Source organism: Prinia subflava, chromosome Z (assembly GCF_021018805.1).
Source record: "Prinia subflava isolate CZ2003 ecotype Zambia chromosome Z, Cam_Psub_1.2, whole genome shotgun sequence".
Taxonomy (NCBI): Eukaryota; Metazoa; Chordata; class Aves; order Passeriformes; family Cisticolidae; genus Prinia; species Prinia subflava.
In genome coordinates this window covers 30,159,029-30,173,130 of record NC_086283.1, presented here as the reverse complement: position 1 = coordinate 30,173,130, position 14,102 = coordinate 30,159,029, and the positions used below count along the sequence as shown (strand labels likewise).

General features: G+C 37.4%; 1 protein-coding gene across 1 annotated transcript in view; it reads left to right on the top strand.

Annotated features, from left to right (window-relative positions):
* Positions 1–13,871, top strand: part of RAD23B (RAD23 homolog B, nucleotide excision repair protein) — a 36,503-nt gene extending 22,632 nt beyond the window's left edge. The window contains exons 6-10 of the mRNA XM_063421866.1: positions 1,973–2,100; positions 7,233–7,356; positions 8,258–8,385; positions 8,794–8,970; positions 10,865–13,871. Coding sequence (XP_063277936.1) covers positions 1,973–2,100; positions 7,233–7,356; positions 8,258–8,385; positions 8,794–8,970; positions 10,865–10,978 — 671 coding nt within the window. The 3' untranslated portion in view covers positions 10,979–13,871. The remainder of the gene's footprint in view (positions 1–1,972; positions 2,101–7,232; positions 7,357–8,257; positions 8,386–8,793; positions 8,971–10,864) is intronic.
* The last annotated feature ends 231 nt before the right edge of the window (positions 13,872–14,102 follow it).

Genomic DNA, 14,102 nt, shown 5'->3' with positions numbered 1-14,102 from the left:
AGACTGTATGGAGTACATGCATGTATATTTTCAGTAATTCTGTTTACTTCCTTTGGCTTTTAATTATGCCTTAGGTAGCAGCCTCTGTGGAGCAAGCCAGCCTTTTTGCATCTCTTTTCTGTATCAAATCTCTCATACTGTTTTAATCTCTACCTTGCTTATGCTGAAAAAGCAATACAGAAGTGTTCAAGTAGTAACTAATTACATCAACAGGTGTTCTGTCTTCTTGGTTAGTTTCTTAGGAGTAGTAAGGATAAACTGCTGTGTAAGGAAGAATGTGAGCAGAAGTAGCAAAATCATTATGTTGGGACAATTATTGGCTTGGCTTTTTTGCTTCCCTGAAGTTATGTATAGAAGTACACATCTTTAGAGCAAAGTTTAGGTGATTTTTTTATTTCATGTCTGAAAAAAATGAAGGTAAATGTGAAATGAATGATCTCGTAGTTCTGTATGAAGACATGAAGAACTTACCATTCCTTAAACTCAGGCTGTCACTATTACTTTGAAGCCTAAATGACAAATACTCATATTAGTCAAGGCTTTTAAATCTTTTATTTATGGATAATGCTCAAGTACCCTTGGCTGTTGTTCTGTTGTTTGTTCTTGAGTATACTGCCCTAAGTCATACACCCACTGATGATTTAGAAGCACACATTAAGAAACAGGCAGTGGGGTTGTATTAATGTTGGCTTGAATTAAACACCTCCCTAAGGGAATAAAACATCATGTTTTCTTTGGTTCTTTTAATTATGACTTACTTGCCTTAACAGAGTAGCTCTTTTATTTGTTTCTTTGTTGTTGTTGTTTGTTTGGGGGTTTTATTGGGTTTTTTGGGTTTCTTTTTTTTTGTACTATTGTTAATCAGTTGTTTTTTGTGATGACTGTTACTTTCCTGTCACTAACTTGTTAGTTGCAGTCAGTCAGTAGTAGGATGTCACTGAGATCAGGAATACCTTTGTCTAAGGAAGGAGATGGTCTCAGGAAGGAGATGCCTGTGTTTGTTTGTATTTTTTTCTCAGGAAGATAATCTTGAAGTTTTACGCAATTACAATGTATAATAGAATAGTTAGCTTTTTTTAAATTGTTGTACTTGCTGTCTGCTTTTGAGGCAGTAAAATTAAATGTATTATGAAAAGAGATAATAATCTGCCTTGCAGTAACATTAGTGTAGTGAACAGTTGCCCTTAAATGGCTCCATATATAGTATGTGTACTTTTTGTTTTGGTTGCTGCAGGTGTGGGACAGTTTTCATCTATTTTTGCTGTAAAAGGTGGGGGATTTTATGTGATAGATGTCTAGTCAAACATTAAATTGAGTGAGATAAGAATTAAATGAGAACTTGGTTTCCTGAACCTGCACTGAAGTCTTGAGTGACTTTCCTAAATACAACTTTTAAGTCTTCTGCATGGCTTGAGTTTGTCCATGTTAAGTTGATTAAATTACTTTGATCATCATCACCAGAGCATAGCAATATATATAGCAATATAATGGTCATCACTAATTGTCATCTGTCTAACAACAGCAGGAAGTCTTTATTTGGAAAATCCACAATGACTAATAATTTGACAGGCAGATTTCAAATTAATACATTTCCAAATGTAAGCTGCAGGAGACTTCTCTTGATTACATCAGGAACTGAATATTAGCTGTGAGGATGCTCTTGACCTTAAATGAAAACACTGAAGAGAGAACATTATTTCAATTACAAGTACAGAAGTATCACAAGTACTGCTTTTGTCAGGAGAAGTTGACATTTTCTGCATTACCCTCCACTATTTCCAATCAAATTCATAAAGAAACGACTGAATATCTTTGGAATTAAAGCCACAGAACCACGGCACATTTAATATGATATACTTTTTTCAATGAACAACTGAAATCCAGGTAGAAATTCCACTTATCCACTGAAACTTTTGTGTGTTTGTGATTATTTTAATCTCATTCCTTTAAATGATGGTCCTGTCACTTCTAGTGACTGGTCAGTCCTATGAGAACATGGTGACTGAGATCATGTCCATGGGCTACGAGCGGGAGCAGGTGATTGCAGCACTGAGGGCCAGCTTCAACAATCCTGACAGAGCAGTGGAATACCTTCTGATGGTGAGCACTTACCTTTCCTGCACCTTGTTTTTTGAGTTTTTGTTTTCCATGTAATACCTTTCGCTTTGGTTTTGGTGTTAGTTACAACATTACTCAGTCACTGAGAGTGACGTTTGCCCTCTGGAAAGATGAGATCAAAATTTTGACAGACATGATGTGGTCTAGAAAACACTGAAGTAATCCCTAACCACTTTTACCACTTTTGCTTTCATTTTTTGTTGATTGATATGGATATGTCTGTAAAGTATGTCCAGTTACAGTGATAGCTTTAACTGCCAATGGTTGCCTCAGTGATTTCATGTCACCTCTTAGTGACAGCATTAGTTGATTAATTGTACTTTTGTATGTCTGTCATCCCCATTCCTTAGGTTCCAGTCCACTGTTCTTGCTAATAACGCACAGTGTTCTTAATTTACTTTCCAAACAGAAAGGTTTGAGAGAGTTTTTCTTTAAATTGTGTTTAATTTAACTGATGTTTTCATTTCAGCAGTGTTTTAGAGAAGAAACAATTTTCATTTGATAAATAAAGCTTTAAGGGTTAAACAAACTTCACTGGCATGAGAGGAAATAGAAGAGTAATTTGACTTTAATTAAAACCCTGGGAGTTGTTTTAGGGGCTTTTTGGCTTATTTCTTGTTGTATACTTTAATCTGACAGGTGAATTGTAACCACCATAGAGTGTCTGATTTTGTTGCTTAATCAGTATTTCCAGTACATTTAATTTTCACTCTGGCATACTATTTTTCCCCAATGAAGTTTTTCCTTTTAGCAGATCTGAACTTTATTAAAATCTGGCAACCAGATAGCTTGACCTAATCCTTGCAAAATACATGTGGATTCAATTTCTGATTGATTGATAAGAAATCTGGCATCTTTACCCTCCTGTTATAAAACTTTAATTTTGTTAATGAAGTTTTCCTTTGGTGGTTACAACTACAAGTCCCTGGCATGCTTCCTGCTTACATTAATGTTCCCAAGACTTTGTAATCTTCAGATTTTAAACTGACAATAAATGTTTTGAGTACAGGAATGTGAAAAACTTAATTCCCAACTAGCATTAGGCCAAGCAAGGGTGAATGCAGTAGCTCCCAATTCTGTCATAAGTCTGCAAGTTCAAACATTTGTTTGTCTTGTAAAAAAGTTGAGTTTACTGTTCATCTAGTCTGTAAATACACCATTAATTCAGTGACTCCCTTGACTGTTAGGCCTGCTGTGTGTGTGGCAGTCCTACACAGTGTGCAATTCTTGTGCACTCAGTTTCAGCATTTTCGTACTCTAGCTTATTTCTGTTCAGAAACTCCAGAATAGAGATAGAGTATCCCTGTGATGGAGCTACAGGTCAGGTCTGCCAAATGCATTGACTGCTATGAGTTCATTTCTGGTCTTTCAGTAGGTGCTGTATATAAAATGGGTCATCCTGTTCTGTAAGATGTCCCTTTATGTTTTGTGTTATCCTTCACTGGAAATATGTTTTCTTATTTTCTTCCTATTTTTCCGGCTGGAAAGGGAGTAGGGAGAAATGATCTTGCTCTTGGAGACCATGTTAGATGGCAGAATTTTTGCTGTCCTTCTAGAAGAATCCTTTTGCGGTAAATGGTCTTTGTAACTGTTCTGGATCTTCTGGGGTCTGAAGGTGTTCCTTACTCTCCTGCTGCATCAGAACAAGGTTCTTTTTAGGTATTATTGATCTGATCTGTTGATGACACTATTCTTTGACCCTCTCTCTGCATTACTTCCAAACTATCATCAACACTATTTTTTATATAATATGCAGATTAGGATTAAGGCATTGAGATCTGTAAGTGCAACAACACTGTCCAGTTTAAAGAACCTGGGTACAGCATGGGCAAGGTGTTGGAAAGGACTTAAACTCCAATTAAAGCAGCTGTTCCTCAAATGAGCCCTAAAGATTCTACTTGTCGTCCATGGTTCAGATGGCAAGCTCTTCAAATTTCATGGCTTGATCATTGAGGATTATAGATATAATCCTGTGACTGTGACCTGTGGTTGTAGAAGGAGTTGCAAAAGATGATCTTTATTTTTCTATGGCCCAGACTCATCTCCAGAGGTACTTACATTCAGATCTCTCAGCCAAGGATTTCCTGACCTCTAGTTAGGAAGGAGTTTTTTCATCTCTTTATTAACCAGACTCTTAGTTTGGATGTTTTTAGGGAACATTTCTTTAGTGTGAGTGTAGTCAAACAACTGAATGTAATTCCTAGAGAGGTGGCCAACATCCTGTGCCTGTCAGTATTTCAGAGGCATTTGGACAATGCCCTTTACAGGCTTTAACTTTTAGTCGGTCTTGAATTGGTCAGTCAGTGGGGCTAGATAATCATTGTAAGTACCTCCCAGCTGAAACGATTTTGTTCTCTATTCTGTGCAGAAGCTGGACCTGATGTGATTATTGCCCTGCAAAGAGCACTGCCAGCTAAAAAACGCTGTACTGCTGAGTTTAGCAGTAAACAATTGTTTCATCCACCATAAGGCAACAGTGGCCTTTCTTGCTGTCCAAGCAGTGTTTGCATTTAAAGTGGCTTGTGTGTGGTTTAATACCATGCTTTATTCTGCTGTGTGAACAAGGTCCATACGCTTCACCGGCATTGTCTGATTACAACTGTATACACAGTCTCTGTTATTTGGGCAAGGATACTTCAGCTTTTGTTCAAAAGTTAAGATGATGTTCAAGATGACAAATAATTTCTAATTAAATTTGTTTGAACTAGTTTACACAGTCCTTCCATTCAAGAGCAAACTTAAAAGTTTAAACAAGCACGTTTGACCTGGACACAGAATCCAGTAATGACATATGCCTGTGAATAGGTGAAATCAACCAGTAATTTTGTAAGAATAACCAAAGTTGTTACATTATACTTGGTAGTTGCCAGAAATTACTGATTTGATGGAAAAGGTATTTAACCAGTGCTCTGTAAGCCACTGATAAGGGAGAGTTACCTCAGAATTATACCATGAATGGAATCTTCCTCCCCCTCAGTGGAGGCAGGGATGTGTAGCAAGTTTACTGAGGCATGTGAAGGTAATGAAGTGTGTGATAGCGAAATCTTGTAGTATTTATTCCCCTGGGTGGCTTAAATGTGCACTTGATGATCAGGAGATTTATATCTTGATGTGCTTCTTAATAAGCAGGTAAGGCTTTGCTTGGAGCACTGTCCAGTTCTCCCTTTGTAAATGTGCCCTCTATATTAGCTGTATATTTGTCCTTTTTGTTCAGGTGTAATGATGAACATACCATGTGAAGATCATGTTACAGCAGGACTTTTAATCTACATTACCTACCAGTGATTTTTATGGTAGGCTTCACAAACCTCTTCATTGTCTGGTTACCCTGTAGTTCTGTAATATTTCCACCTACCCAGTTCCTTGCATTTTGTGGTTCCTTAACACAAGGATGACCCTCATTTGGGTAACTTCTCTGGGTTGTTCCAACAGGGTTTGTTGTAATATTCTTTGTGTCTCTCCCATGAGCAAGTTTCCAGGCTTCAGAAAGGTAGATTGAAAGGACGGACTTGGTGCAGGACTTCAGTGACAGTTAGGAAGGCAGGGTTAGAGGGTTAGGGTAGGAAACTTGAAGGATTTCCATGCAGGAGAAAAGTAATAGATGAGGTATCATGATTGTATAACCTACATTCTAGTTTATTATAATATTGTGTTTTAGTTTTGTCCATTTCAGCCCCCTGAGCAGTCAGTTCCTATATAAAGTTGCTTGCAGATAGAAAATAAACAAAAGGCAAGTGTCTTGGTTTGAAAGACAGATATCTGCTAGGAAGGGGCAGGACCTCCCTAGAGATGGAGAATTCAAATCCCCTCCCTCCAAATTATTCCAATTAAAAGGAAAATTAAAGGAGCTTTCAGGCAGAGGTATGGGGGTAGGAATAACAGTTCTTTACTAGTATATATGACAAAACGACAAACAAACAACAACTACAGCATCAATAATAAACAGAACCAAGAACCTTGAGGGCTTTCTTTTACAAAAGCCCAGAGCAGTTTGATCTGGGTGCCCCTGCAGGACTCCGAGAGGCCGAACTGGAAGGAAGGAAAAGTCCCGGGCTGGTGGATGAGATGAGGAGCTCTGCGCTGGCAGCTGGAGCAGCAGGGGTGTCCCGGCAGGGCTGGGCAGTGCAGGGCTACAGAGTAGCAGGAGAGCCTCAAAGGTCCGAGGAAGCAGCGGCGGTGGTGGGAGAGGCTGGAGAAAACGAGTTCAGGATTCCCGGGTACACAGCAGATGACGATAGATTTCCCAGGACGAGGCAGAGGCAGAGGGCAGCCTGACCGTCCTCCTCGGCGCTGAGAGCAAGAGAGCCTCCCCCTCCCCCCGATCTGTCTTTTTTGCCTTTCCCAAAGCTCATCATCTCTCACCTCTGCGGGACACTCCCAGGGACTCAAAAACAATAGGTGTAGCTTCGTGCTGCTATATCCCTCAAGCACTCTTTTTGTTCTGACTAAGTAGTCATTAAGGCTTCTTGGAAACTTATGGGAAAAAATTCTGTGAGAAGAGGGAAAAAAAAACCAAAACCAAATCTAACCCCCAACAGCAAGTTAACATTTTTTTCAAACTGCTAAAGCTGGGTGGCATACAGACCTTTTCACCTCTCAGATACAGTAAATGACAGCTTTTCATTGAGGAAAGGAGTCCCAAGAGCTGTGTCCTTATATCTCTTCTCAGTTCCTTGCCAGTTGTGTGGAATTGTTAATCTTAGTTTGCATTTTGTACTGTAATTTGTTGCTGTAATGTCACTTTTGGACAACAGTATAACGTAGTGCAACAGTATATTTAGTCTAACTTTTTCACTCATATCAAATATCTTTAAACAGGATTCAAAACAAGTATTTTTTTATTCAGCAAAGTTTGCTTTGTGATGCAGGGCGTGTTCTACTGCCTTTTTATATAGACCACACACTTTCTTTTCTTGCCAAAAAAGAAAATTAATCTTTTCATAGTGTTCTCTGTCAGTTATAAATGCATAACTGACAGGATCTTGCCTTGTATTTACAGTGAAAACATTAAGGAAGGGGTTTTTTTTCCCCTTCATTCTGAAACCCAAATACTGCATGCAGTTGAAACATATCTGTTCGCATTCTGTGGGTAATGATGTGAACTGTGGCTTTAGGGTATTCCAGGAGATAATCAGGCTGTGGCTGATCCCCCTCAACCACCAAGCACTGGTGCGTCTCAGTCTTCAGCAGTGGCAGCAGCAGTAGCAACTATACCCACGACTACTAGTTCACTAGGAGGTAAGAAAGGCTGTAGTTGAGAAGATGTGATAAACAATGTACACTTAATCAATATCTTTTTCAGTCAGTTTTAAGTTCCAGGTGCTTGTGAGCTGTTCAGAGGGAAGTGGATAAGAGCTGTTACCATGGAAATTCCAGGTGTGGTACTTGCTTGGGACAAGTGGCTTGTTGTATGTCATGTCCAAAGTTTTCAAAAAATGCAATGAACTTGCACAATTTCTTTAATTCCGTATTCTGGATTCTTAAGTGCAAGACCACAGATGTGGAGGGGGTTGTGTTTTCTCTCATTTAAACTCTGGTTTTCTACTCTGTGACTGTCTACTATGACCAAATTAATATTTACCACACAGAAGCTGGGATATCGATGGTGAATCCTGAAATTAGGCCATGAAGTGTAGCACTGGAGAGACAGCAGTGCAGCACTTTGACAGTGGTTGGTGCCTGCTGAAGAGAAGGGTATTTATCATGTATTTAGCTCCCTCTTAGAGGGAGATAGATAAATACATGAAAGGAGCCTAATGAAGGGGTAGGAAAGGTCTTTTTTTAGGCTGTGGTAGAAATAATGCTCAAGATACAAGAGACCAGACAGTGGATTGGGCAGATGTGTCTGATTGAGATTAACCAGAGATGAGACATCCAGAGGAAAGTGTTGGAGATAAGGACAAGGCTGTTGGATCTTATGAGAAGACTGGGTGAAAAGGAAATGCGTTGTTTAACCTTAGAATAAAAAAGTTTTGCTAAAGCTAGAGTGAGGAAGCAAATTTTTGTGTTTGTCAGTGAGTGGTGTATTTACCCCTTTTCATGTCCTGTTTCTTTCTCCAATTACAGTGTAGGCATGCATTTTATTAAGATTCTCAGTAACTTTTAAAAAAACATATTATTTCACTGATCTTTTTTTCAGGACATCCACTTGAGTTTTTACGAAATCAGCCTCAGTTCCAGCAGATGAGACAAATTATCCAGCAAAATCCTTCTCTGCTGCCAGCATTGCTTCAGCAAATTGGACGGGAAAACCCGCAGCTACTGCAGGTGGATCTTAAAACAAGAAAATAATGCTTGCTAATTCTGATTTAGCTTTAGAAGAGAGTCATATGTTGGTGTTGTCTGGGATAATATGTTACTGGCAGTTACAACATTTTGTTGTTGGCTTTTCAGCAGTTATTGCTGTACAGAATGTATTTTCTATGACATTGGATACAAATTTAAGACTTTGTAAGAGGTGCAGAGGGGGTGAGGAAGAGGAAAGAATCACTGCAGTTGAATTGAAACATAAAAATTGCATTTGTTATGACTAGATTTAACAGGTTTTTTCTGTGCACTTTTTACACATACCTTTGACTTTATTCTCTGCAAATAAATACCTTTACTTGTCTGTTGGCATTCTTAACATCAGTTATTTAAATATATGTGTTTCTTTTATTGTTCTGTGCATCACAGCAAATAAGCCAGCACCAGGAACATTTTATTCATATGTTGAATGAGCCAGTCCTAGAGTCTCGCCAAGGTTTAAGTGGCAGTGATGATGGTGCCAGCACTGGAGGAATAGCAGATGCTGGGAATGCTCATATGAACTACATTCAAGTAACACCTCAGGAAAAAGAAGCTATAGAGAGGGTGAGCCTTTCTTTGAAATTGCCTTTCTTCTTTGAAATTCTTGTTGCTGTAGTGTGTTGACTCCAGTGCATGCTTAAGACATACCTAACTTAAACTTTGTTTAGGTCATATTAATATAGCTCATGTAGTTCTAAATCATATTTAGTATTGTCATACTTAGCATTTCATAGCTGTTGTAGCCTTGTTTCAAATCACATCTCTTCCTGCTTTATAGCAGTTGAGTCTAAAATATCTCAAATCTGTCTTAAGAAGGAAATCTTTTGTCAGAGACAGGATGGTCTCTGATCTGAGAAGAGACAGAGCATTTTAAGTGATCAGAGACCATCCTGTGATAATTGATGTTGGAATGGGTTTCCCTCAGGAATTATTAAGGAAGTAATTCCGCTTGCAGAAACCTCAGCCAGTACTGTTCTACATCGTGCTATGACAGGATTCCATGTAGAAAGATCTGGCTGCTTGAGCACTGTTTGCAAAGTACTTGGAAAGTAAGAACACTCACAGTTCAGTTAGATTAGTTGGAAGTCAAAATTTTACCCAGTTATGTGTCCGTCCATGACAATTAGTTGATCATAGTTTTCTAAAACTACTGGTAAGCATGAAAATATACTCTGGGGTGGTATATTGCATTTGTAAGTACTGTGTAATTGACTAAATATGGATTTGCATAAATGGCAATGCCTCTGAGATTTTTCTCAGGCCAAATTGCAAGACTTTTGTCATACTGTGGTAGTGGTTTGATAGCCCAAAGACAATGCTTTTTCATCTGAGAAAATAAAAGTTTCTGTAAGGATCATTAGAAGATATCTATTTGAATATACGTGTCAGTTCTCTAGATCTTGGGGAAATTGGTAATTAATAAAATCAGTTTAATATAATTATTTGTACTTCTTTATATATTTGTACTGTCATCTTCTCTAGTCTGTTGCATTTCCTTTTAAAGCCATTTTATGCAGTAGAGCTTCATTACCTCTACAACATGTTCTAAAACCCAGTAGAGGTCCATACACTTCTTTCTTTCCATGAAATACAAACCTCAAAATTTAAGGGTCTTAGTATTGCACTCCATGCTGTTTGTGAGCCTGAAATAAAATCGAAGAGTGGCTGGTGAGTGATAACAGGACATAGTTTTTGTCACAGTTATTTAACCTGCCTCATACATGAAATGCCTTGCAGGTCCTGTGAGGATTTTAAGAAAATCTCCAAATAGTGGAGGGTACTTGCCTTTGGCTAAAACAAGAATTAATTTGCTGAATGCCCCTAAGTGCTGGTTAAACCCTTGGCACAGAAATAAGTTCTTCTCTGATATTTTAATGCCCTGTTGTCACTGTGTTTCAGAAATTAACTAATTTCATGACTTCTGAAAACTAGATTGCTCTAGCTAACTTGTCTTGGCTGCAATGTGTAGTTAACTTTTTAAAGATAAATAATTGAAAATATGGCTGAATGTGATGTGCTGCACAACCTACTAAAAATTACAGGCTGGGAGCTTTTGTTCCAGGTAATTTTTTGTTATAAGTGTTTTGGAGCTTTGTATAATTGTTTAAAATGAGCATTTTAATGAAAAAAATGAGGGTTTTTTTTTCTGCAGCAGTGCAATGTACCCTTACTTCTTGACATTACTGTGACCTGGGTCTGTTTTAGACTTACTGTGTCACTAAAGAAGTGACAATTTTTATGGTGCTACATTAGACTTAATCCAATCACTTTTTCAAGTGAGGATCCTCTTTACTAAAGGCAGAGGCAGCACCTTTTTTTTTTACTCTCTAAATCTGCATTGAGCTAGGCTGCAATGTTATTTTAAGAAGGTGTTACTTTAGTAACATCTCAAAACACTAGATTTACAGAGAAGCCTAACACGCGGAATGTACTTCCTAAATATGTTTCTTTTCTTCAGTTAAAGGCATTAGGATTTCCTGAAGGACTTGTGATACAGGCATATTTCGCTTGTGAGAAGAATGAAAACCTGGCTGCCAACTTCCTTCTACAGCAGAACTTCGATGAAGACTGAGAGAAATTTTTTTCTGTTTCACACCTCACACCAGTGCATTACACTAACTCTGTTCACTGGATTGTCTAGGATATTTGGGCTTATATTCATAATGCTTGGTGTGTGGCATATAGGGGGTGGGTGGAAGGGAGAACATAGGCAACAAAGCAAAGAAAGCAACAAGTTTAAAATGTCTGTTTTAAATTAGCAGATGCAGAAAATCGCACAGTGTAAAAAATATATATATACAACCAAAAAATCAGCTTGTGCAGCTAATTAATTCCTTCTATAAACCATAGGTTAACTTTTTCTAGGTTTTCACTCTTACTGTACTAGTTCCAGGAATGTAGTGTAATGCACTGCTTCATGTTCCTTTCCACTTAGTTTTGACATTGGAAGTAGCCTATGCTACTTAGATTTACAGTCTGTATTTCATGGCAACACTGCATAGCAGCTTTGTGAAATCTAAAAGATCTGAGCAAATGTAATCCTGAATGCCAAAATAGGGGTATTCGGGTTTTTTTCTTCAGCTGTGTCAAAGTAGTGCGGGAAACACAGTATTTTTGTCTAATGTTGAATTAGAACAGTGTTGGCTTTTTTTTTTCAATGAAAACCCATGACAGTTAAAAGTGTCCTGATTATTGACAAACACCACTCCCTCCTTTGTTCCCCTGAAATGATCTGAGAAACTATATACATACAGAAAAAAAATTATTATCCTGTTTACATATTTTCTCTTTGGGAAAAAATATAGATATCTAATTACTGTTCTCTTAATGTTATCTTGCAGTAAAAGTTTTAAAAGCAATAGATTGCATGTTTGGTTTTGTTATATGCACTCTAGTGAATTGAATATCCTTTTTCTGCCAGCAAACAAAATGCAAGCTTCCTTTTTGTCTGCTGCATTGAGACTTTATCAAATCAAATTTCACCTTCCCAACTTTGTTGAACCAGCTTTTGTAGTACAGCTGTAAGTGTTCTGTTGCTCTTGAGTAGATTGTAGTGTTCAAGACATTTCTGTTAAGTAAGGACTTTTGGGGATTTATTCACTTTATAAGGAAGAGAAGTTTGAAACTTGAGATACCAAGCAAACTATTGATTTATTCCAATGTAAAAAAAATGACACTCATAACTATTGAAAATAAACTCTGATTAGAGAGTTTTGAATCTTACTTCTTCATACCTACTTATCATTTATTTTGTTTAGTCATCATAAAATGTTAACAAACTTTTTTTAAATACATGTTTACTTTTAAAGTTAATTTTGCCCATCATCACAATACTAGGAATAAAAACAAATGTAAATTTAATCTCAAGCTGTTCTGTGCAACGTTACCTGAACACAACATGGGGATAGTTGATTTTTCTACCATTGTAGTCCAAATACTTGGATTACAAATTTACCTCTACAGTAACCAGGAAAAAAATATTACTAGTGGTACAGCACTGAACTCCTGTACAACTAATGATATTAATGATTTTAATGATTTAGTGGTACAACTAAAAAAATATTTTCTGCTGATTTTGTTTATCAGTGAATTAACTACTTAACTACTACTTAAGCTCAACATACAAGTAAAGTGTCTTGAAAAAAAGACCTAAAAAGACTGAAACATTTGTATTTAATTTCTTTGTTGATTGGCCATAGTTTGTAAAAATATTATCTGCACAAAACAACAAAATGTACTAAAGCCTTTAATTTTTTTTATTCTTATACATCTGTGATATTTTTCCAGATAGTGTGTATTTTAGTTATTCAGATTTTATTCTTCTAAAATTTCTTAGGTGTATGTTGTCTAAGTGATCAGTAGCACAACCCAAATCTATCAGTAGGAGATGTGATACTGCTAAACAGGAAATAAGTCTTTCATAATGTTTTCATTTTAGGGAAGTTAACATTAATACCTGAGTCAGCTAGTAGAGTTCATCTAAATAGGATTCTCAGTTTATCTGTGAGCTGGGAGAGATGGATTTTGATTTAACACTGCATGCCAAAAGGGGCTGTTTGTTATCTGTAAAAGGACCAGCTGTCAGGTACTTGAAAAACACCAAATTGGTACAAGGACTTCTTGAATGTAATTTTACTACATAGCTAACACCTAACTAAGACAAAAGCTTTTAGTTTGTGGGAGTCTTTTGTACTGATCAAACTGCTATGAAAAGTAACCATTCCTTCTCTAGGAGGGTGGAGAGCAAAGCAAGAATGTCTGGGTGTTTCAGTCCACTCCCTCCAATTTTGATTTTGAAACGTTTACTTATTATAAATGTATTTGAATTAAAGTCTGTTGAGCTTGTTCTTTGTTTAAAAAAAAAAAAAAAGAAAAAAGAAAAAAAAAAGCGCTAGTAGCTTTGTTCATTTGTAACTTTGTATGCTGAGTGACTGAGGGATTTATGGCTGCTGTGTTTGAAGCCTTACTAGTCATGCTGTTCCCATTTTTTCCAGCAGTGAAACAGTGTTTTTGTGACTTCTGATGAATAACAGGTGTCTGACCTTACATGCTAGCAAAAACTGTTACCTGTACAATAGCGGGATACTTGCCAGGGAGAATCGTGTCTCTCTTTGTAGTAGCTGCCAAAAGGGAAGAATACATGGAATTCATGTGGTGTTGAGGTGTGACCTGAGCAAGCTGCCTAGGTATGTTGTGCCTCGTTTTCTACCAAGTACTACCAAGTACTACCGAGAGTTGTCTGCACAGAGTGCTTATCAGCTTCTCTGCTGCAGATCTCTTAGGGATTTGGGGATCAGTTTCCTCAGGGCTTTCCGAACAGTAGCTAAGAAAATAAAGTATTTCTTCCTAAGTTTTGGTACTGTAGTCCTTAACTTTGTTGTAAAATTCTGAATATCTGATTAGACAAAAGCTATTTATGATGCACTTTTAATTGGGATTAAAAAGTTACTCTGAAGTCATATTAATTCTGTAGTGGTCTGTTCTTAAGTCCTCTCTGCAGCTGCATTTTATTGCTGTGGTTCATTTACCTCGTCCAGAGCTGCCTGATGAATCCAGCTAAAACACAGGCAATTTGTCTGATTGTTCCCTGTTCTTACCGCACACTAACAGAACTTTTTAGAAATGTGAGATAATCATTCCTGGAGTCAGATTGTGACTCTGCGTTTGGAGTGTTGTGTTGAGCTTCACTTCAAGAA